Genomic DNA, 21,113 nt, shown 5'->3' with positions numbered 1-21,113 from the left:
GGTGCCCGCAGCATCACTGGGTGCTTCGTGCCATCGGGTGGCCGAGCTGCCCTCGCCGTGCTGCCCGCACCTCTGCCGTTGCAGGCAGGGCCACAGCACGCCTGCGACAGCCCTGGATCTCCTCGGGGCGTGCAGCAGAAAGCTTTCTGTTACTGTTTGTACACCGAACAAGTGAAAATGCAAATAAACACGCACACGCACACACACACACACCCCCCCCCACACACACACCCACCCCCCCCCCCCCCCCCCAAAGGCCGCAGTTGCGCTGTCTTACTGCACTTGTATTTGCAAAAATATACTCATCTACACAAATAACAGCAATTAAAAAATTCCCTTGGCAAGAAGCCAGTCCTGGGGAGGGCACAGAGCAAGGAGGGGAGCATTTGGGGTGCGTATTTCAGGAGTCCCCCGGCCTGGCCCACCTGCTGCGGGGGTTTGTCACTGATTTTTCAGGGCTCCGGTGTCCCTCCTCGGTGGCAAAAGCCACACAACCGCATTGCGGGGGGGATCTGTGGTGCCATCAGGGCTGCAGCGTGTTTGCGCTCCCCATCCAAAATGGCTTTTTGGTTAAAAAAAAAAAAAAAAAGTTAAAAATTAAAAATGTCAGTTTTCACGTGTTTGGCCTGATTGTCTCCAAATATTTTGTTGTGGGTTTGGTTGTTTTTTTTTTTTTCTTTTGCAATTTTTCCCTCTTGCAAAACAGTGACATTTCACCTAGTTTAGACCAGGAAAAACAGCTCAGCTGAGGGCCTTTTCCATGCAGAATAAATATATAATTTTTTTTTAAGCTTTCGCTGGAGGGATTAACTGCTCGGCGCTGAAGCCGGCTGGCGCGGCTTGGCACACCTTGGCGGCTGTGCCGGCTGGAGGCAGGACTGTGGGACGTGGCGGAGGGGCCGTCCGTCTGTCCGGCCGATCCTTCGCTTGGGAATAAGGCCCAAATAAGCTGCTTGCACGGCTGAGCAGCCTGAGCAGCCCTATCGCCACCCCTGTGCCCCAAATCAGCCTGGGGGGCCAACTGCACCCACATTTGGGGATTTTATTTTTTTTTTTCTCCTTTTCCATATAAACAGGGGTGAAAATTCCCCAGATTTTGGATGTTCTCGTGCAGCCGGCCGGGGAGGCACCCGCAGCCAGCCAAGCTGGGCAGCCCCGGGGCTTGACCCCGCATTCCCAGGCCTCATCCCGCATCCCTGGGGGGCTCCCCACCGCCCCCTGCTCCCCGCTGCCTCGCAGCAGGTGCCTGCAGGAGCTGCCTACGCCGGCCTGGCCGGCAGCGTGCAGATGGCCGGAGCTCGCCGGTAGCGTGCAGGCAGCCGGCAGCATGCAGATGGCCGGAGCTCGCCGGTAGCGTGCGGGCAGCCGGTAGCCTGCAGATGGCCGGAGCTTGCTGGTAGCACGCAGGCAGTCGGTAGCACGCAGATGGCCGGAGCTCGCCGGTAGCGCGCAGGCGGCCGGGAACGCGCCGGCGGCCTGGAGCAGCCGCGGCATGCGGGCGGCCTGCGGCCGTAGCACGCAGCCAGCCCCGGCCGAACGGTAGCGTGCGAGCGGCAGCGGGGCGGCCGGTACCGTGGAGGCAGCCCGGGGTGGCCGGTAGTGTGCAGGCAGCCTGGGATAGCCCGTAATTTGCAGGCAGCTTGGGATGGCCGGTAATTTGCAGGCAGCTGCCCGGCCGGGATTGGCTGCGGGGAATGACGCCCAGCACAACAAAGGTGGAGTTGGAGAAATTGCATTAAAAAAAATTAAGAGAGAGAGAGAGGAGAAAGGGAGAGGGGAGCGGAGGGAGGGGAGGAAACTGCCCCTCGCCCGCCCCGCCGGGGAAATCCCCCTCCGCGGCCGTGGCCCGGCGCTCCGGGGCTGCCCGGGGCCGCGGGGCGGGCAGGGAGCGCGGCCCCGCCGCTCCCCGCCGTGTCGGAGGGGACCCACCGGGGCGGGAGGCGGCTCGGCTCGGCTTCCCCCCCCCCTCCGCTTCCCCCCCCCCCTTTTTTTTTCTCTCTCTCTCTTTTTTTTTTTTTTTTTTTTTTATGCAAACGCCGGGCGAGGATTGTTGCACATGTAAGGAGATTTTTTTTTTTTTTTCCCTTTCCCCCCCCCTTCCCTCCTCTCTCCTTCCTCCTCCTCCTCCTCCTCTTTTTCTTCTCGCCACAGTGTTGCAAAAGCAAAGAGAGCAATAAAAAACACGGCGAAAGCGGCGGGAGCGCGGGGCGGCGGCGGCGGCCGGCGGTGCCGCTTGGGGAGCGGCGGAGGCTGGCGGCGGACCCCGGCGCTCAGAGCCCGGCTGATTGGAAGAGAAAACGCAGCGCCATGGAGGCGGGGGAAAGCGCGATCGTCTCTGCGGGGACTGGAGCGCGTCCACGCCCGGGGCCAGCGCTGCAGAGCTGGCCGCCGTTCAACCGCCGCTTCCCCGCCCCGGCCCCGCCGAGCGAGCCCCGGCCCCGCCGAGCCGCGGCCCCCCAAAGCCGCGGGCCCGCAGGTACGTGCCTGCGCCGGGGGAGCCGCGCCGCGCCGCGCCGTGCCGCGCCGCCCGGGCTCGCCATTCGCCGCCGCGCCGCTCCGCCGGCGGGGCTGGAGGAGGCGCTTTGTTCCTCCCCGGGCTCCCGCTGCCGCCGCCGCCGCCGCGCACCGGGCTCGGTAAGGCGCCGCCGCCGCTCCGCCGGGAAGGGGGGTTCCGCACCCGCCAGCGGGGGCTTTGGGGGTTTTTTTTTGGGGGGGGGGGGGGGAGGGCGATTTTTTTTTTTATAAAGGAAACAAACAAACAAAAAGGCTCGTTTTCGCGCAGGCCCCGCGGGCAGGAAGCCGCCGCCGCCGGGGCTCGCCCGCCCGCTCCGGGCCGCTCCGCTCCGCGCCGGCGGGGGGCACCGCGCTGGGGCTCGGGGCGGGGGGGAGCGCACGGCTCGGCGGCCTCGGTGTGCCCCCCCCTCCCTCCTTTCCCTTCCCTTCCCTTCCCTCTCCTCCTCCTCGCTCCCTCCCTCCTTCCCGCTCGCCCTCCCTCCCTCCCCGGCTGCCGCAGCTGGATTTCGGGGGCAGGCTTCCAGCGCTGGGCGGTTGTTTTTCCCCAGCCCGGGTGAGTCCCGCGCCGCGGCGGGGAGCTCGGCGCCGCGCTCCGGCGGGTGCGTGCCCGGGCTCGTCCGCTCCCCCCCCCCTCCGCCTCCCTCCGCGCTTTATTTTTCCCCCCCTTATTCTCTTTTTATATATATTTTTCCCCCCTCCTTTCTTTTTTTTTTTTTTTTTCGCTTTTTTTCCCCCCTTCTTTCTTCCTTTCTTCCCTCCGGACCGGGAGCGGGGCTCCAGCCCCCCGCTGGGTGGGTGGGTGTTTCTGGGCTCGAGGAGGGGTCGCGGAAGAAGGGGGGGGGGGGGGAGGAGAGGAGAGGAGGGGGCGGCGGTGGTGGGAAGAGGGGGGGGGGGGATGGATTGGGTAGGAGCCGCTCCCCGGGGGTCGGTGCGGGGAGGTCGCGCTGCCCTCGCCCGGCTCGCTGCAGCTGCCCGGCCGCCCCCAGCCGGGCATCCCCGCCCCCCCTTCCCCCTCCTCCTCCTCCTCCTTCTTCTTCTTCTTCCCCCAGCGGCTCCGGCGCGGGGCTGGGGCTGCGGCGGCTCGGCTAGAGCTCCCCCCCCCCCACCTCCTCCTCCTTCCACCACCACCACCTCCTCCTCCTCCTTCTCTCCTTCTCCTCCTCCTCCCCCTTGCAGCCCGGAGAGGTGGGTTTGTCTCGGCTTTATAACCGCGCCGGCTGCACGGGTGGAGGGGAAGGAGCGGCGGGCGGAGGCGGGCGCAGCCCGGCCATTGTGTGCCGCGGCGGAGAGCGGCCGCGCCGGCCGGTAACGATGGGGGGGATGGCGGATGGGGAAGCCGCGGGGAAGAAGGGAGGGGGGGGGGGGAAGCCGCGGCGCAGCGCTCCGGGGGGCCGGGGGAGCGGAGAGGGGCCGGGGGAGCGCTCCGCGCTCCCCCGGCCCCTCTCCGCTCCCCCGGCCCCCCGGACTCGCCTCCATTGTCTGCCCGGGTGTTGGCGGGGAGGAGGGGGGGGGGAAGGCGGCGGAGCGCGGCTCGCTGGCGCCCGGGTGGGAACCGGGGGCGGGAGGGGGCCGGGGAGGCGCCGCCGGGGCCGCCCGCGCTCGGTCCCACCCGGTTCCTGCTGCCTGGCGGAGGAGGAGACTGGAGCTGGCCGGCGGCGCAGGGCATGTGCGGGCTCCCCGCCTCCGCCCGACGGCCCGGCCCCTTCCTCCCCCGCCTCCTCCTCCTCTTCCTCCTCCTCCTCCTCCTCCTCCCCCCTTCTAGGCGCGGGATCCGGTCCCGTCCCCCCCCCCCCCCCCGGGGGATCCCGCACCACCCCCCCCCCCCCCCGCACACACACACACACACACACACACACACACGGGGATCCCTCTGCGCGCGCACCGCGATCGCCCCCGCCACGCCCCGCGATGATCCGATGGATCCCTCCCCCTGCCACGATCCCGCCTTCCCCCCCACCCCCGGCTGCACACCCCCACCCCCCTCCCCGCCCCGGGGGTGATCCCCGGGTCCCCACCCCCGGGGGCTGGGCTGATCCCACCCCGGGGCGATCCCCTATCCAGCCCCCGAGGTGGTCCCAGATCCGCCCCCCGCGGGGGCTGATCCAACCCGGGGGCGATCCCCATCCCACCCCCCCACCCCCCCCCCGAGGCCTCATCTCACCCCGGGGCGCTCCCCGACCCCCCCCCCCCCCTCCCCGAGGGCTGATCCCACCCCAGGGGATCCCCCATCCACCCCCCGGGGGTTGATCCAACCCTGGAGCGATTCCCCCCCCCACCCCCCCCCGAGGGCTCATCCCACCCCGGGGCAATCCCCGATTCCTACCCCAGGGCAGTCCCTGATTCCCCCCCTCCCTGGGGCTGGGGGGGTCTGCATCCCACCCCGGGGGGATCCCCCATCCACCCCCCCAGGGGCTGATCTCCCGCCCCGAGGCGGTCCCAGCTCCGACCCCCCGGGGCTGATCCGCCCCCCGCAGCGATGCCCCGTCCCCCCAGGGCCTGGTGGGGTCTGCACCCGCTCCGGGCGATCCCCGACTCCCACCCTGGGGGGCTGATCCCACCCCGGGGGGATCCCCCACCTCCCCCCGGGGGCTGATCCCCCGCCCTGGAGCGATTCCCTGTCCCCTCCTGGGGCTTGGTGGGGCCTGCACCCCCCAGGGTGATCATCCCTCCGGCCCAGGGCCTGGATCCCCGCCCCAGTACCCCTCCTAAGGCCCAGGTCTCTCCCGGACCCCCCCCCCCAGCGCCTGTGTCCCCCCCCAGGATCCCCCCGCCAGTGCCTGGCTCCCCCTGGGATCCCCCCCAGGCCTGGATTCCCCCCGGGACCCCCTCAGGCCTGGGGCCGGCCTTCCTCCCCCGGGCCTGCGGCCTGTTCCCCCGGGGCGATCCCCCCTCAGGCCTCCGGCCCTGCTCCCCCCGCCACGGGCTGTCATCCCGGTCCCCCCCACACTCTGGGGTCCCCCCACGGAGGCCTCTCACCGGCTCAACCCCCTGGGATCTGGGGGGATCCTTCCCCTGGAACCCCCATGTTGAAATATCCCCCCCCCCCGTTTGTCCTCCCCCCTCGGGAGAGCCCCGATCCCCCCCAGCCGTGTGGAGGTCTTTCCCCTTGGATCTTGGATCCTGTCCCCCGGGGAGGATCTCGCTGGATCTGTGGTGTCCCTTCCTTGCAGACCCCCCTTTTCGGGGGGTGACCCCCCCGTTGGGAGATCCCTCGGAGCCCTGTTGGCTCGGATCCCCCTGACCCTGGGTCTATGGATCCCTCCCACCCCACCTCAGAGAGATCCCCTGAACCCTTCTCCCCTCGGATCTGTGCGGATCCCCCACGGATCCTCCCCCCCCACCTTGGGGACATTGCCCCGAACCCTTTTCCCCTGCCCACGCACCCCTTTTCTCCTCCCCCCGCCAGAGTGGGGGTCATGCCACCATCCAGGATCCCCCCTCCTTGACCCCCCCAGGATCTCTGGGACCCCCCCCATGCACCCATCTTCTCCTCCCTTATTATCCCTGCCCTGCACCCCCTCTTCAAGGCCCCCCCCGCCCCCCAAACCTCGCAGGGCTGGGTGTGGGGGGGATCCCAGCACCTCGTTCATTTGGGGGGAGCCACACGGACACCTGGGGCAGGCCCCCCGCTCCCCGTCAGGGGTTGGGGGTCCGCCCTGGCGTGGGGGGGTGCCTAGCGGGGGTCTCCCTTTGCTTGCAGAGCCGAGCGGGAGTGATCTCGGGTAGCGCGCGAGGGAGCCGGCGGGGACCGTCCTGGGCGCAGGCAGGTGGAGGATGAACGGCGAAGCCGAGTGCCCTGCAGACTTGGAAATGACAGCTCCCAAAAACCAAGGTGAGCCCCCCCTGCAGCCCCCCCCTCCCCCCCACCACACCGGGGGTCCCACGGGAATACCGCTGCCACGTTTAAAAAAGAAAAAAAAAAACCCAAAAAACAAAAAAAACCCAAACAAACAACCTCGGGGTAGCCCTTTTGTCCGAGGGATGGAGGAGCCGCGCGGGCACCGGCAAATCCCGACTGTGCCGGGGGGCGAGGGGGGGATTTGCCTCTCCCGATCCCGGCTCTGCCACGGGGGAACACGCACACGTGTGCGAGCGTGCGGATGCACGCGCCGGCGTACCGGCAGCCCCTCCGGCCCCGGCGAAGGGCGGCCACCGGCTCGTGGCATGGGGGATGCTCTTTTTGGGTGGCTGGCGTTTCGGCCGGGGTGGGAGGGGGGGCTGGCACAAGGAGGTGCTGCCTTTGCCGTTCACATCTGGGCCGCATTAAAAGCCGAGCCGTTACCTTGGGCCTCCGGCTTCCAGACCCTGGGATGACATCAGAGGTTCAGCTTTTATTGGAAAAGGGGGAGGAAAACAAGAAAAAAGGGACGTTTTTATTTGGGGCAGCCTACCTGCGCAGCGGGGCTCCGCTACCCCACCACCCAAAAACTCCCTGGGTCCCCCCTAAACCCCGTGGAGCGCGGTCCAGCCCCTCTCACCCGCCTGGTCCCCCCGTCTTTCCTCCCTTGCCGCAGTCGGTTTGTTGCCCTGAGCGAACCCGGCTGGAGCACGTGTCCTTCGCCGGGTCTTTAGATGGATTTAATTACACCGGGGCAGCTTTCCTAATATAGACCCGGCCCGGCCGATGCCAGGAGAGCCGGGGATAAATCGGTCCCAGGGCACAGACAACCCCATTCATCTTGGCGGGTGAACTCCGCAATTCCGGCGTTTTTCGGCAAACCCCAGCCGGAGGGAGGGGGGAGGGAGGGATGGGGGGGCTGAGTGTGGGGTCCCCATTGTCCCCACCCCGCTGCCAGGGAGGGTTTTGGGAGGTTTCCACAGTTTCTTACGTATTCCTGTGGGCTGTGGTTATTTCGGCCGTCTCCCGGTGGGGGGGTCACGCCGGGCCAAAGGTCTCGAGGCGTTCCTGCGTTGGAGGGGGGAATCTGAGCCATGGGGCTTGTTGAGGGGGACAGGTTTGGGAGGGTCTCGTCCCCTTCTCCCTCCCCACTTGATCTTCGTGGCCGTGCTGCTTTCGGTTATTTCTCCTGATTTCTGCAAGTAAAGTCGGCACCAGCTTCACGGCCCGATTCTGCCTCGTTGGTCCTTTCCTGGGGGGGTGGAGGGGGTGTCTGGAAAGTGGATGGGAAAAATAGGATGACAAAATTTTGGGCTCGATGCCCAAAAGAGGCACCGGAGGCACTGTGGGGGATGAGGGTTTCCCATCTCTTTTTCCCCTTCGTGACATTTCGGGGCTCTGAAGCCGGGAGTGTGGAGACATGTCCTGAGCTGCTGGGCTCCCTGCTTTATGGGGGGGCTCTTTCCATCTTTTCCCCCCTCCAATTAATCCCTAACGGACCTGATGAGGTAACTATGGAGACTGGCCAGATCCTAAACTGTTCCTTCCTCGACTCCCCAACTGGCAGGTCCAGGAGGTGACATGGGGTGGGGAGACAGGTCCTGGCTGTGCTCCCACCCGGCTGCGTGTCCCATGTGCCCTTTCACATCCCTCGCTCGGATTTGGGGTTCAGGGAGGGTTTGCCCTTTGCCGGACCCATGCAGAGGCAGGACATGGAGGCAGGAGGTGGAGGCAGGAGGCAGAGGTGGTGTTTTCGTGCTTGTGGCGTTTGAGCGGAGGGAGAACCGCAGCCGGGTATTTCTGGGCGCCTTGGTTTTCATTCCTGGGGATGGAGGAAGAGAGAGATGCTCCTCTCAAATCCATGACCGGCTGTGCTGTCCCCATCTCGCCGGGATGCTCTGTGTCCCTTAGGCAGCTCCGAACGCCCCAGTCTTTGCCCGGCAGCGATGTGGGGCAGGGGATGCCGTGGAGAGCCAGTCCGGCGCCTGGGGAGCCCCTGGGCTCGGGCGCCTGTCCCGGGCTGAAGCAGACAGGGCCTCATGGGCGTGCGGCTTGGGGCTCTGCTCCTCCTCCAGCCCGTCCCCGGGGACCTCTCTTTCCGCTCCCAGGGCTGCTTTTCCCCAGGGCCACCCATCTTCGCAGAGCACCCAGGGCTCCTCTCCCCAGCTGCTGCGGAAGCTCGGAGCAGAGAGCCCGGCAGAGGAATTCCCCTGGCCAGGAAGCAGCCCCAAAGTCGGTGCTGGATGGGGCATTCGGTGCTGGGATATCCTGCCTGCTGCCTGTCCCGGCACAGGGCTGCTGTCCGTCCTGGCCTCCCGGTTGCTCCAGGCTCCCCGGCTTTGCCATGTGCCCGTCCCGCCATCCCGGCCAGCTTGTCCATGTGGGAGCTGGGGACGCTCCTCCCAGCAGCTCGGGGGATGTTGGGGTGGCATAACCATCACCCCGGTGCTGTCAGGGTCCCCGCTGCGAGGCAGGGGGGCTGTGCTGGGCTCTGCCACCCCCCCGCTTTGTGGTCTCTGAGCTTTGACCTTGGCAGAGGTCAACATGGAGCTAGGTCCCAGGTGATGGCAAGGCTCTCCGTGTTGAAGGAAAAGCAGCGCTGAGGGGTTTCCCATTGCTCCGGACACATCTTTTCCACTTAGAAAGTGGGTTTCCCAGTTTCCTCCTTGGCTGGAGAGCATGTCACTCCCCTCTCGCTCCGCAGGGCTTCGCTCCCGCGCATAGGAAATAGCCCTCTGCTCCCGCACGGCAGAGCCATCACCTTATCTGATGGTGTACTGGGATGAGCAAGTCTCTCTGGTTTGCACCGAGTGGATTTTCTAGCTTTGCCCGGATTGTTTTGGCCTGTAGAAAGTTGCTTGAGGGTGATGGAAACAGCCACGTCCCTTTGATCTTTAATCTCGAGAGGCAGCATGTGGAGATTACGTGTCCTGGCGTGCGGTCCGGAGCTGCACGCTGGGAGTTGTAGTCCCCGTGTCCTGCCAGGAAGGCTGCTTGCCCATCGCTGCTGCTAAGCCTATTTCTTTGCTGCTCAGACCGCTGGTCTCAGGAGGACATGCTGACTCTGCTGGAGTGCATGAAGAATAATCTGCCCTCCAACGACGGGAGCAAGTTCAAAACTACCGAGTCCCACCTGGATTGGGAGAAAGTGGCTTTCAAGGACTTCTCGGGGGAGATGTGCAAGATGAAATGGATGGAGATTTCTAACGAGGTAACCGACAGCCGCACGGGGCTCGGAGGGGTCTCCGCGAGAGGGACCGAGCATCCCGGTAACCTCCCAGGGCTGTTTGAATCGCTCGAGTTCAGCGCCCTGAGTCCTCGGCCCTTAGTGCTGACACCGTCCCGCTGCCGTCGGCGTTGTGAACCCTTCGGAGGCACTGGGACGGGTCGTTTGCACAGTGGCGTTACGAAACCCTGTGGGTTTATGCCGTGCCAAGCATGGCTCGGTGCCGAGCGGGGATCTGCCCTGGCCCCCGCGCACAGCCTGTTCACATTTGTGGCCCTTCGTTACCCCGCAGGTGAGGAAGTTTCGGACCCTCACGGAGCTCATTATGGACGCTGAAGAGCACGTGAAGAATCCTTACAAGGGCAAAAAGCTCAAGGTATTGGGCAGGAACTGGGGTCGGTCCCTAAAGGGGGACCTCCTCCTTCCCCGGGACGGGGGGCTGTCACCCATGTGGCACCCCAGACCCGTGTGGCTCTGCCCCCAGAGCCCCTGCAGGCACCTCACTGCCCGTAATCCCCACGGCCGGCTGCCCAAGGCTCCAGAGGCCACAGGCTCTGGGCCCGGGCCAAGTCCAGGGTACATTTAATATGGCCGGCTGTATTGCTGGCAGCCTGTATCCAAGTTTAGCACCGGGGGGGCCGGGAAGCTGCCATCCTATTCCTGGCCTGCCGGGTCGGGTGGGGTGCTGCTTTCGGCCGGGTGGCCCCAGGGCAGCCGATGCTCTGCCACTGGCTGTCCCCGGGAGGTGAGTCCTGTCCCCTCCTTCTGCCTCAGTTTCCCCTCTTGCAGCACAACTGCTCTGTGCCAACAGCTCTGGATGGCTGGAGGCTGCTCCCAAGATACCCAGCCCTGGGATATTGTACTTCCTGGAGAAGGGAGCCCTTGTTCCCAGCGTTTTCCCCCCTGCTTGCCTGCAAAGCCGGGGTGTTCCCATGTCAGGGAGCTGGATCACCGGCAGGGCTGGATGGAGACAGGTCTCCCCCAGTACCGGGGGGGAGCTGGGAGCCGGCGGGGTTTGGCTGTGCCCTCTGCGATGCCGCCGGCTCCGCACTCAGTGTCTGCCACTCTGCTGTCTCCCCAGAAACACCCCGACTTCCCCAAGAAGCCCCTGACTCCCTATTTCCGCTTCTTCATGGAGAAGCGGGCCAAATATGCCAAGCTTCACCCCGAAATGAGCAACCTGGATCTCACCAAGATCCTGTCCAAGAAATACAAGGAGCTTCCCGAGAAGAAAAAGGTACGGGGGGAGTCAGCAAACCCCTTCCCACTTGTGTGCCTCTGCGTGCTGGGCTCTGCCTGCCCAGCTCTCCCAGTAAAACCAGCAGAGCCCAGCCTCTGCCTGGTGAGGGTTTAATCCGGCTCTCGATGGGAGAAACCCAGGTGCTTGTTTAGTCCCGTCAGACCAGTAAGACTTCCTTTCCTTTTCCTGTCCTGGTTCCCAGGATCCGTGGGGTGGAGGCTGGCTGGGTCTGTCCGTTGGTCCGTCTCTTCCAGACAGACCTGGATGATGACTTTGCTGTTGGGTGGATCTGTATTTAACGCTGGGGTTAAATCCCATGCCCTGCCGTGGCCGCCCTGTCCGAGCAAGGGAAGGAGGTGCAGGTTCTGCTCCACGCCGTGGGAGATGCTGGGAGGAGAGCTGCCCGTCTCCCCTCCAGCTCTGGAGGTGGCCTTGGGCTTGGCCAGAGCCCAGGCAGGCGTTTTGGGTGCCCCAGCTCTCAGGCTGTGTAGATTTGCCACCAGCAGGAAAGGTCCAGGGCACGAAGTCCTGCTGTGCCCTCTTGCCCAGGGCTGCCCAGGGCTGCTCGGGTGCAGGGAGAGGGGGGAGATACTGCCTCTGAATCCCCGGGCAGGCTGGAAACCCTCGGCTGGGAGCTGCAGGACCAGTCTGATGGGCTGGAGAGCCCTCGAGTCCCTTTGGGGGTGGCGGGGTGCCCACCCGGCAGGGCCGGCAGGGATGTATCTGCCTGCCCGTTCCCCGGTGCTGATGTCCCTCTCCACCTCCCTGGTGGCTTTGTGTCCCCAGATGAAATACATCCAGGACTTCCAGCGAGAGAAGCAGGAGTTTGAGAGGAATCTGGCGAGGTTCAGGTGAGCAGGCAGCCCCCGGTGTTTTTCCCAGGCCCCTCCAGGCAGACCCAGTCTCCCCTCCTGTGTGTAGCTCACGGAGGAAGCCCTGATGGGTGCTGCGGCTTGAAGGCAGAAGGGAAGGGGGGATGCTGAAAAAAAAGAGCAAGGAAAAAGTGTCTGAGAGCAGCCCTCCAGCTGGGAAACTCGGCGAGGGGGAGAGAGCGGAAGACTTGCCACCGGCACTGTTAAAAGCTGAAGCGACCACCCTGTTCCCCCTAGACCTTCCCTTTGAATGTGGTCGCTGTGGCCCAGGTGGATCCTGGCGTTCCCGACGACCTGCCGCTGCTCCAGGGATCCAGCCCAGCGCATTAAAGGGAATGCTTGTAGCTGATGCTCCCCCAGGAGGGGCAGACTCGAATCTCTCCTAAAACCTTCCTCCTCTTTTTCGGGGACCCCCCCCCAGTATCTGAGCCCATGGAGGCTCAGTCCTGCAGTGATGGTTACCCCTTAGCGGGGAGATTTAGGGGGTGCTCTCCTTCCACCTGCAACCTCCGTAACACTCTCCCTTCCCCACCTCCCTGCTGGGTAAAGGGAAGATCACCCGGATCTCATCCAGAACGCCAAGAAATCCGACGTCCCTGAAAAACCCAAGACCCCCCAGCAGCTGTGGTACAACCACGAGAAGAAGATCTACTTGAAAGTGCGTCCAGATGTGAGTACGGTGGGTGGGAGTGTGTGTGAGCGTGAGTGTTGAAGGGTCCTGTACCCCGCTGCTGGGGGAGAGGAGGGGGAAACGAGAGAAGCATTTTAGGGGGGGGACGGGATGGAAGACATCGCTAGAAGCTCCCAGCAGTCTGGACGGAGGTAAGAAGGGGCTCTGCACATCTGGAAGAGGCTCGGGGATACAGACCCCACTTTTTGCCTGCAGTCGAAGGGGTGACCACAGCCTGAGTCAGGGCAGGAAAGATTTCCAGCACATCCACCTCTGGCCATGCCCCACACTCGCACGCATCCCCTTCCCCGGCCGCGAGCTCGGCTTGCAGCCACCGTGCGGCCCCAGGCTGGGTGCCGCCGGGACAAGATGGCAGGCAACACTATTTTTGCCTCTTTTTATTTTTTTTCCCCTCTTCTTTTTTTGGATTTTACCCCTCTGCCCTCACCTCTGGCTTTGGGTTTTCAGGCCACCACGAAGGAGGTGAAAGAGTCGCTGGGCAAGCAGTGGTCTCAACTCTCGGATAAAAAGAGGCTGAAATGGATTCATAAGGCCCTGGAACAGCGGAAGGAGTACGAGGTAGGGAGCAGCCTCACCCATTCCCCTCCACACTCGTCCCTACATTCACTCAGAGCCACTCTGCCTCCCGGCCGCAGTCACCGGCAGCTAGCCAGCCTCACCGATAGCCAGCATGGGGGTTCAGCCAGATCCCTGCAGGTCCCTAGCGAGTCTGAGCCCTGCCTCCTCCAGCAACGTTCGGGGAAGGGAGAAGTACCCCTGGGAAGATGATTAGGGCAATGGTTGGCTTCTCTTTCCTCCTCCTCCGGCCCCCAGCCAGGCGGGGATCAGACCCCTCTCCTGACTGCTCTCCGTCCTTTGCAGGAGATCATGCGTGACTACATCCAGAAGCACCCCGAGCTGAACATCAGCGAGGAGGGCATCACCCGCTCCACCCTCACCAAGGCGGAGCGCCAGCTCAAGGACAAGTTTGATGGACGACCCACGAAGCCACCTCCGTGAGTCCTGTCCCTCCCCGTTCGGGTGCAGGGATGTGTCCCTCTCTGAGCTATCGGGCAGATGCTGGCTCTTGCTAACGAGGAAACTGGGGCTCTGCCTGGCTTTGAGAGCCCCCATCATTTCTGGGACCATGGGCATGGGCTGTCGATGACCCCATTAAACCAGTCCTTAAATATACATTAGGTATACATTTGCAGAGAATCTGAGCAAGGTTTATGGTGATGCTGCATGCTCCGGGTTAGGGGTTAATCCGGGACCCCTGGCTTCCCTAAAAAGCAGACACCTCTGGCACAGCATTTCACTGCCCAGTGCAACCCAGAGGGCAGCTGGGGGGTCTTAGGGGGTTCTTAGCACCCAGCCAGCTCCGCAGAGGGGACATGAGCGGGGCAGGTTGTCCCTGACGCTGGTTCCTCCGTCGGTTGCAGGAATAGCTACTCCCTGTACTGTGCAGAGCTGATGGCCAACATGAAAGACGTGCCCAGCACCGAGCGGATGGTGCTGTGCAGCCAGCAGTGGAAACTGCTCTCCCAGAAGGAAAAGGACGCGTACCACAAAAAGTGTGATCAGGTGAGTGGTCGAGGATGGACAGACGGGTGGACAGGCAGATGGGCACCAGTGCTATGGGGAGGGAGGAGCAGGATGGGAGAGCGTGGGCTACGAATCTCGCTGGAAATGAGCCCCTCGCCCTTCCTCAGTGCCTGTTCTTGTCGTCTTGATCACCAATTCCCCCTGCGGTCCTCGGCCACCTCCCTTGGTCCTCTGTCTCCCCAGTCCACGTGTGTGGGACCAGCAGATGGTCCGGGTGGAAGATGCTGTTGCCGAGGGGGCTGAGGCCGGGTCGGGGAATGCACAAGGCAGGGATGGGGCAGGGGATCTCTGTGTAACCACATGTGTCCATCTCCCTCCAGAAAAAGAAAGACTACGAGATTGAGCTCCTCCGCTTCCTGGAGGTGAGTGACTTGGGGGTGCCTCGGCCATCGGGTGCTGGAGACCCCAAACACGGGGAGGGAGCCCTGGCCAGGGGCTGAGATGGGTTAAATGGGGGCTGCACTGGTGCTGCCCTCTTCTGCTCCCCGCAAAACGTGGCTGGACCCAGCCATGGGTGCTGTGCAGAGATGCTTGCACATAGTCTTGACCCTTAGCTGCCTTAATGCCTGACCCAGTGTCTTCCAGTTGGGCACTGGGAGGTGGGGACAGGCCCCCCCACCTGGGAGAGGAAGCCGGGGGTGAGCAGAGGGCTGGTGCCGGAGGAGGGGTTGCCATCAGCGGCTGCGGCCGCGCAGGTGGCAGCGAGTCTCTCGCTTCCTTCCCTTGGCCAGGGCGTAGGCGGGGGGAGCTGCACCGAGGCCGCCCCAGCATCGTGCTCGGGCGGACGTGACGCGGCCACAGCTGCGTCTGCAAGGGCAAGGGGGTGGAAAACCCAGGGGTGTGCACGGATCTGGGTACCTACCCACCCTGCCTTCGCGGAGAGGAAGCAGATGAGACTGAGCCGGGGAGGGGACAGAGCTGGGGAAGAGGGACATTGCCTGGTGCAGGCATGGGGACCCCCAGGCTGCCCACCCAGGCTTGCAGTGCCTGATGTTGGCCCTGGCTGGGTGGCTTTTGGATCAGGACAACTGAGTGCATTAGTGCCCTGATTAATCAAAGCCTCATTAGCGTCGGGCTATCTAACCATGTCTCTCCTCCTGTGCCGCCCAGAGCCTGCCCGAGGAGGAGCAGCAGCGGGTGCTAGGCGAGGAGAAGATGCTGGGCAGCAACCGGAAAGGGGCGACGAGTCCTGCATCCAAAAAGTCCTCACCAGAGACTGGCAAGGTGAGAGCGGCAACTGGAGATGGGGCAGCACGTGCCAGAGACACGGGATGGGGTTGCTGGCATCTCGGGGTGCTTTGGGGGCTTCCTTCCGTGGTTCTTTTATCATGTTTTTCCCGGGGTTGGAGGCTGCCAGTGTGAGGCAGGTCCCGCTGTGTGCTCACCCCCACCCATGGCCCCGTGTCCCTCCCGCAGGCCAGCTCAGAGAAGCCCAAACGGCCCATCTCCGCCATGTTCATCTTTTCGGAGGAGAAGCGGAAGCAGCTGCAGGAGGAGCGGCCGGAGCTGTCGGAGAGCGAACTGACCCGGCTCCTGGCCCGCATGTGGAATGACCTCTCCGAGAAGAAGAAGGTTGGCACTGTCCCCAACCCTCCTCCTCCTCCATCCCCGTCTCTGCTGTCCTCATATTCCCCGTTGAGCATCTCTGGCAGCCCAGGGGACGCTGTCTGTCCTTGTCCTGCTGCAAGGGGCTTTGCTCACCCCCAGGCACCACAGCTGGGGGACGGTTGTCCCCAGGAGCATCACAGCTCCGGCAAGCCATCACCCAGGTGCCGATGTTGGCACCAGTGGGTGCCCCTGGCTGTGCCCTCTCCCTCTCGTGACCTGGTGGGTCAAAAATCAGCAGCTTAAGAAACCTTGGAGGGTCCTTGAGCCTTAGTTTAAAGGCTTGATGGGTTTTCTGGTGGGGAGAAATCCTGAGACATGGGTGTGCATGGTGGGGGGCTGCCAGTGCCACCGTGGGGACAGCACTGGGGGAAGCTGCAGCATCCCGCTGCCTGCCCTCCTGGTGCTTGGTGGCCAGGGGCTTGTGCCCGGGTGGCCGTGCTGCCCCTTCACCCCCGCCACGCACCCCCGCACAGGCCAAGTACAAAGCGCGGGAGGCGGCGATGAAGGCGCAGTCGGAGAAGAAGCACGGCTCAGATAAAGAGGAGCGCGGGAAGCTGCCCGAGTCTCCCAAGACGGCCGAGGAGATCTGGCAACAGAGCGTCATCGGAGACTACCTGGCTCGTTTCAAGGTGAGGAGTGGGCTGGGAATGGAGCTGGAAGTGGGATCATCGCTCCCACCAGCAGGAATTGCCTTGCACCTTCTCCCCTGCTTTCACACCCGAGGCAACAGGTTGGGTCTGGGAGCCGTGGGGAGGACAGGGGTCACAGCAAGGGAGTGGGTGCCCCATGGTCCGTGGCAGAGCCGGCAGTAGCACCCTGGTGTCCCAGGCATCTTGGGTGCATCTGTAACGTGGCGGGGGGGGGTCTGTGCCGCAGAACGACCGAGGGAAGGCACTAAAGGCCATGGAGGCCACTTGGAACAACATGGAGAAGAAAGAGAAGCTGATGTGGATCAAGAAGGCGGCGGAGGATCAGAAGCGATACGAGGTGGGTCCCTGCTCCTTCCCACCCCTCGCCGTGCCCTCGCAGCGGCGCTGCCCCTGTCTCCCTGACCCCTCTTTCTTCTCCGGCTCAGAGGGAGCTGAGCGAGATGCGGGCCCCTCCGTGCTCCACCAACTCCGCCAAGAAAATGAAGTTCCAGGGAGAGCCGAAGAAACCCCCTATGTGAGTACCTGGGGTCTGGGCTCTGAAAAGCTGGGTCTGGCTGGCCCAGCTGGGCAAGCGGGCTGGTGCAGAAGAGCCTGGAGCAGCCCTGGGGTGGAGGGAGCATGGGCTGGACCCATGGCTGGTGGTTAGTGCGGGTTGCTTGTGGACACCCTGGTTCTCCATGCATCCCGTCTGATCGGTCTCTGTGCTCCCCGCTTGCAGGAACGGTTACCAGAAGTTCTCCCAGGAGCTGCTGTCGAACGGGGAGCTGAACCACCTCCCGCTGAAGGAGCGGATGGTGGAGATCGGCAGCCGCTGGCAGCGCATCTCCCAGGGCCAGAAGGACCACTACAAAAAACTGGCGGAGGAGCAGCAGAAACAGTACAAGGTGCACCTCGACATCTGGCTCAAGGTGAGCATCGGACCCTCACGCCGGGTGGGGGGCACTGGGGGGCTCTGGGGTTGGATGTCCTTGGGGATGCTTGGCGTGGTCTCTGCTCGCAGCCTTCCTCTGGGAACCACCATCTCCAGACCCTTTTTTGGCATTTTGTAACTTAAAGGACCTTTAAAAATATACACGTGGGGAGGGGGTGCCCTGTGCTGGAGTCCTTCCCCGCTCCGTGCCCCCCTTGCTGTGCCTGCCCAGCCCTCCCTGCGCCCTGACCGTCTCCCCTGTCTCCGCAGAGCCTCTCGCCCCAGGAGCGGGCTGCCTACAAGGAACACACTTCCAATGTGAGTATCCACCCAGCACCGCCGTGGGGGGTACCCGGGGGCTCGGGGCTGGGCTGGGATCGGCCGTGGGCGAGGTTAGGCTGTGCGGTAGATGAGCCGACCTCAGGAGAGCCCCTCAAAGGGATTCACCCCCGTAGCAGCTCGGCAGTGGGGTTTTCTCCGTGCCGGGCACTGGGAAGGAGCCGAGCTCAAGCCCTGCAGCTCTGAATGGTTTTGCTTTGTTCCCTCCCCCCTGCAGAAACGCAAGAGCATAGGGAAGATCCGGGGCCCCAACCCCAAGATGAAGCCAACGATGCAGTCCAAGTCGGTGAGTGCACGACAGCCGTGCTCCACGTTGGGGACACCCAGCACCCTCCTCCCTGGGGAGGGCGTCCCGGGGGGATCCAGACCTCTTGTTCGAGGCATCCCTGGTGCTTTCTGCTTGCCTGCCCTTTCCTTGAGACAGTAAACTGAGAGCCCTCCCCAAATCTGCGCTCAAAACCCACCCAGGTCTGATTTTGCCCCCCCTGCAGTCTACGACATCCCCTTGCACCCACTCCGGGAGCCTTTTTGGGGCTGTTTGTAACAGAAATGGGGAAAGGCTCCCAGGCAAGGTGCGGGGTAGGAGCCACCTGATCCCGCTCGGTGGATGGAGGAACCCAAAGGCTGATGGCCAAGGATGGGGTGGTGCACCCATGGGTGTTGGTGTCCCGGGGCGCCCGCCCGCAACCAACCTCCTCCCGCCCCGCAGGAGTCAGAGGACGACGACGAGGAGGAAGAGGAGGAGGAAGACGACGACGAAGACGAGGACGACGACGACGACAACGGCGACTCATCAGAGGAAGGCGGTGACTCCTCGGAGTCCAGCAGCGAGGAGGAGAGCGAGGATGGGGACGAGGTGAGGCTGCGCTGCGTGCCGCGGGGAGGGCGGCGGGGCCGTCCCGGGCCCCGCTCCGCTCCTGTATCACTCGCTCTGCCCCTCCTCACCCTCCTCCGGGGCTGGGGGGCATCCGCACCCGGGCTCAGATAGGACCGTGGCGGAGGAGCTCCCGGGAAGCGGGGGGACACGGGGAGGCGAAGGGGAACGGGATCCCCCCCCTGTCCGGCATCCCCGGGGAGGGTGTGAGGAGCAGCCGCGGGGCGTAGTTAGGAGCAGCCTCGGGACGTAGAGGTGCGGGTTGTGCAGAGCCCCCAGTGAGCAGAGAAAAATCTCCTGTCTTTTTCCTGGTGGAGATACTGAGTCTGGTCTCGGCTCCGTTTGCGCCAGTGTGAATGCCGAGTAAGTCACCAGAGTCAAAGTTTTACACCGGTGCAACTGAAATCAGAGTATGCTGGATGGCGCTGGGGCCAGAAACCGTGTCCGTGCCTTGTGCTCGCCACCGGACAGGTGAGGTGTTTCGACCCCCTCGTTGGTCTCAGCTCACGCCTCTTCCTTCCCTGGCTTTAGAGGGGGGAAACTGAGGCACGAGGCGGGTCGGGTACCCTACCTCGGATCGTGTAGCGAGGCAGTGGCAGAGGTGAGGGTAGGATCCCCGTGCGCTGCTCCGGCACGCTCCCCCCCCTACCCCGGCACTCCCGAGCTGAGCCCTTGCAAACTCACTCCTGCCCCGCGTCCCTCCTCCATCCCCCCCCACCCTGGGGTGGCAGCGGCGGGAGGGATGGGGTTGCACCCCCCGCTCCCTGGGGACCCCCCCGTGCCGCAGCGGGGAGGGCGAGCAGGGGGCAAGGGGGAGATGATGGATGGCAGCTGGGGCCCCCCCGCCCTGCCGCTAACCCCCCCCCCCGTCCTCTCTGCCACCTCTCCTCCCCAGAACGACGAGGATGACGAGGACGAGGATGATGAGGATGAGGATGACAACGATTCGGAGGGCAGCAGCAGTTCCTCCTCCTCCTCGGGGGACTCCTCCGACTCCGACTCCAACTGATCCGGCCAAGCTCTTAGTAACGTCGTTTGGTTTCTCGGTTTCGGTCCCAAATCCCACCCTCCAGCCCCCCAAAACTCCTTCCTCCTCTTCCTCCTGCCCCCCCCAGCGAGCCGCAGCCCCCCGCGGGGCCCCCCAACCCGGGGAGCGGGGGCCGGAGGGACCCCTCCGCCAAGCTCACACTACGGAGGGGGAGCCGGGGGCCGCTCCCCCCCTGGGCTGGGGGGAGAGGAGGGGGTGAGCCCCCCCATCCCTCCCACCCCCCCTTTACTCTCCCCTTACTGAGGGAGGGGAAGCGATGATTTTTTTGTTTTGGAGATTTCATTATTTTCAGAGGGTCGCCCTGTCCTCGCCCCCTTCACACCCTCGCTACCAGCTCCGGACTTTATAGAAAGAAAACAAAAACACAGAGGAAAAAAAAAAATCCCCCCCCTTTTTTTTTTATTAAAAAAACCCCACAAATGGAAAAAAAAAAAAAACACCCCCCCCACGCAGACCCTCCTGTCCCGCCCCAGGCAGCGGGTGCGGAGCATGAGCCGAGTTGCTCAGGACTCAGCCGTTGGGACGATCTCTCTTCCCCCCTTCTCCGCGCACCCCCCCGGCGTCTCGGCTCCCCCCCCCCCCCCCAAAAAAAGCCCCCCCTTGTACAGTCTGGAAGCTGCACCGGGAGCTCACCGGGACCTCCGCATCCACGGCACTTGGGAGCACCGGCCACGGACCGTGACCGCCCGGCGTGTCCCCGTGGGGGGGTGGATGGATGGGGGGGGGGGCGGGCGTGCGTGTGTGTGCGAGCGTGCGAGCGTGTGTGCCGGGGCGGGGGGCACCCGGGGCTGCGGCGTGCGTGGCTCCCCCCCGCCCGGGGTCCCGGCTGCTCAGCGTGACCAAGGGGGGGGGGGGGGCGCGGGGGTGCTGCCGGAGCACCCCTCTGTGTTGTCGGTGGTTGTTGTGCCGTTGTATTTTATTTTATTCTTTTTTTTTTTTTTTTCCTTTTTATAAAACGAGAAAGATCCATCTTTTATTTTTTCTTCCCCCCCCCCCATTTCCCCCACATCCCCCCCCCATTTTCCCCTCCATCTCCGGTGAAGCTGCTCCTCTCCCTTCGCCCCAAACCCCTGGGGGACCAGTGCTCCCCTTGTCCCAGTTACCCCAGTTACCCCCAGTTTGCCGCCCCCCCCCCCCCAGCCATGCTGTAAATATTGGTGCGGTTTGGGTTTATTTTGGGGGGTCGATGCCCTCCTCCCCGGGAGGGGGATGGGGCCGCGGGGACTGGGGTGGGTGCGTGGGGGGGGCCCTGGCAGCGCCTGTCCGGGGGCCCCCCCCCCCTTTTTTTTTTAAGCAGACACGAGCACCAGCAATCCCACGGCACCTCCCTGCAGGGTTCCCGTCCCCCCACCCCGTCCCGTCCCCCCAAAAAACACCCAGTGCGATTGGGGACCCCCCCAGACCCCCACTCTGGGGGTGGGCGAGGGGGGGGGACGCACAAGGTTGGTCTCTTCTGGTCCCCTCCCTGTCCTGTCCCCGGAGAGGAGCTGGGCTGGGGGACAGGATTTGGGGGGCCCCAGGGAAGGGGGTGGGGGGCACCTGTTCCCCCCCCCCCCCCCCCGCGGGCTGGGGAGGGGAGGCTGGGGGGGCTTTTTCTCTCGTGTGCTTTAATTTAGCCATTTTTCTCTTCTTTTCACCCAAATCTCAGCTCAGGGGGTGGCAGGGGGGGGGGGGAGTGGGGTGAGAGAGAAGCGGGGGCCAAGCTGCAGGTTTGGGGTT

The 21,113-nt window shown here is 64.3% G+C and overlaps 1 protein-coding gene across 16 annotated transcripts; it reads left to right on the top strand.

The window, feature by feature from the left end:
* The first annotated feature begins 1,765 nt into the window (after positions 1-1,765).
* On the top strand, positions 1,766-20,621 carry UBTF (upstream binding transcription factor). 16 transcript variants are annotated; one of them, XM_075522783.1, is made up of 22 exons: positions 1,766-2,058; positions 6,215-6,346; positions 9,388-9,563; positions 9,871-9,954; positions 10,660-10,815; positions 11,605-11,669; positions 12,240-12,369; positions 12,829-12,939; positions 13,243-13,376; positions 13,803-13,944; positions 14,286-14,327; positions 15,076-15,189; positions 15,382-15,537; positions 16,047-16,202; positions 16,450-16,560; positions 16,649-16,737; positions 16,942-17,131; positions 17,404-17,451; positions 17,690-17,758; positions 18,182-18,328; positions 18,698-18,817; positions 19,242-20,621. In XM_075522783.1, the coding sequence occupies exons 2-22, from the start codon at positions 6,289-6,291 to the stop codon at positions 19,353-19,355; spliced, it is 2,412 nt and encodes an 803-aa protein (XP_075378898.1). In that variant the 5' UTR covers positions 1,766-2,058; positions 6,215-6,288; the 3' UTR covers positions 19,356-20,621. The 16 variants fall into 16 exon arrangements, with proteins under 16 accessions (XP_075378898.1, XP_075378902.1, XP_075378892.1 ...); XM_075522787.1 differs by lacking the exon at positions 1,766-2,058 and adding an exon at positions 2,148-2,476 and having other exon boundaries at positions 12,240-12,348; XM_075522777.1 differs by lacking the exon at positions 1,766-2,058 and adding an exon at positions 2,148-2,476.
* The last annotated feature ends 492 nt before the right edge of the window (positions 20,622-21,113 follow it).

Source organism: Mycteria americana, chromosome 22 (genome assembly GCF_035582795.1).
Source record: "Mycteria americana isolate JAX WOST 10 ecotype Jacksonville Zoo and Gardens chromosome 22, USCA_MyAme_1.0, whole genome shotgun sequence".
NCBI classification, from domain to species: Eukaryota; Metazoa; Chordata; class Aves; order Ciconiiformes; family Ciconiidae; genus Mycteria; species Mycteria americana.
The sequence above is the reverse complement of the archived record's forward strand: the minus strand, read 5'-3'. Positions and strand labels throughout refer to the sequence as shown.

Bases quoted from the DNA above. Each gene is read 5' to 3' on its own strand.
- UBTF (XM_075522783.1), top strand. From the start codon at position 6,289: ATGAACGGCGAAGCCGAGTGCCCTGCAGACTTGGAAATGACAGCTCCC. The intron at 9,955-10,659 runs GTATTGGGCAGG...CTGTCTCCCCAG, and splicing joins ACAAGGGCAAAAAGCTCAAG to AAACACCCCGACTTCCCCAA. The intron at 13,945-14,285 runs GTGAGTGGTCGA...ATCTCCCTCCAG, and splicing joins ACCACAAAAAGTGTGATCAG to AAAAAGAAAGACTACGAGAT.